Source organism: Condylura cristata, unplaced genomic scaffold (assembly GCF_000260355.1).
Source record: "Condylura cristata isolate star-nosed mole 26May11 unplaced genomic scaffold, ConCri1.0 scaffold00073, whole genome shotgun sequence".
Lineage (NCBI taxonomy): Eukaryota > Metazoa > Chordata > Mammalia > Eulipotyphla > Talpidae > Condylura > Condylura cristata.
In genome coordinates, this window is record NW_004567174.1 from 111887 (window position 1) to 112981 (window position 1095).

Genomic DNA, 1095 nt, shown 5'->3' on the forward strand with positions numbered 1-1095 from the left:
AGTTTATTTTTACATATTTTTGGGCATTTTCCCATCTCAGTTGCAATCCCCTAGGGTTTCCCATCACCCAGCTTCCACAACTGGTATCTGGGAAAGCTTCGGCACGAACGCCAGCCTGTCCTAGCTGTGCTAAGGGGGACACGGGCCTGAGCCGTGTCCACGCTCTGACCAAAATTAAAGGGCAAGTGTCTGAGCTGGAGACCAGCGGCCACAGAGGCACCAGAAGTGGGCGGCGGCTGGGCCTGCCCCTCCTAGGCCACGGCTGCCCCTCGGGCAAACAGGCCCCGGGAGAAGGTGTCCCCCCGTGCCCCGGGGGCGCTGAGCCTCGCTGCTGGGGCCCGGCCGGCGCTGACCGAGTGCCCAGGGCCCGGCCGCTGCTGCCTCCCCGGAAGCTGGCACCCAGCAGGAGCTGGGGCGTCGGCGTCCAGGCGTCCCGGCATTTGTGGGTCCTGGGGATCCCCGTCTGGCCCCTGCGCCCCCGTCCGAGACGACCCTCCTGACTGGCCCTTCCTACCCAGCTGGTGCGGGTAGGGGCGCGGTGGGACACCCACGGCGTTTTCCGGGGTCCCCATGTCGGGGCGGGGCTGCTGGCCAGGGTCCAGTCGGTGGCAGAGAGGCGGGGCGGGGTGGCGGCACCGGGGAGGAAGCCCCCAGCCGCAGTGCCTGACCGGGCTTCGCAGGGGCGGCGGCGTGGGCGAGTCGGGCGTCCAGCCGCCATCCCTGCCGGACCGGACACTGCGGCGGCTGAGGGCAGCCGGGCCTGCGGTTCTGGGCCCCGGCCACCGCAGTTGGAGCCAGGGCGCCTGCCCAGCCGGCCGGCCGGTGGGTGGGTGGGACGGCCGCGGGCAGGCGTGGCCGGTGACCACTGCTGGGGGCCGCAGGGAGCTGTTTGCCCCTCCGGGGGGCAGCGGAGCAGAGCGGGCTCAGCTCTGGGGCCCCGGGCGCCTCCCTGGTCCTCCTGTGCAGGCGCGAGGCCCCCGCGGGCCAGGCTGACCCCCAAGAGCTGCAGCAGGAAGCCCCAGCCCAGAGCCTGCTCCGGGTTAGACTAAAGCCAGAAAGCAGAAGCCGGCACAGACCTCCGGCGGCGGGTGGGGG

General features: G+C 71.6%; 1 protein-coding gene across 1 annotated transcript in view; it reads left to right on the forward strand.

Annotated features, from left to right (window-relative positions):
* The first annotated feature begins 570 nt into the window (after positions 1-570).
* The window catches only part of CD55 (CD55 molecule, decay accelerating factor for complement (Cromer blood group)), a 33999-nt gene continuing 33474 nt past the window's right edge, over positions 571-1095 (forward strand). Inside the window, exon 1 of the mRNA XM_012734807.1 lies at positions 571-826. Within this exon, the coding sequence (XP_012590261.1) occupies positions 571-826 (256 nt within the window). The remainder of the gene's footprint in view (positions 827-1095) is intronic.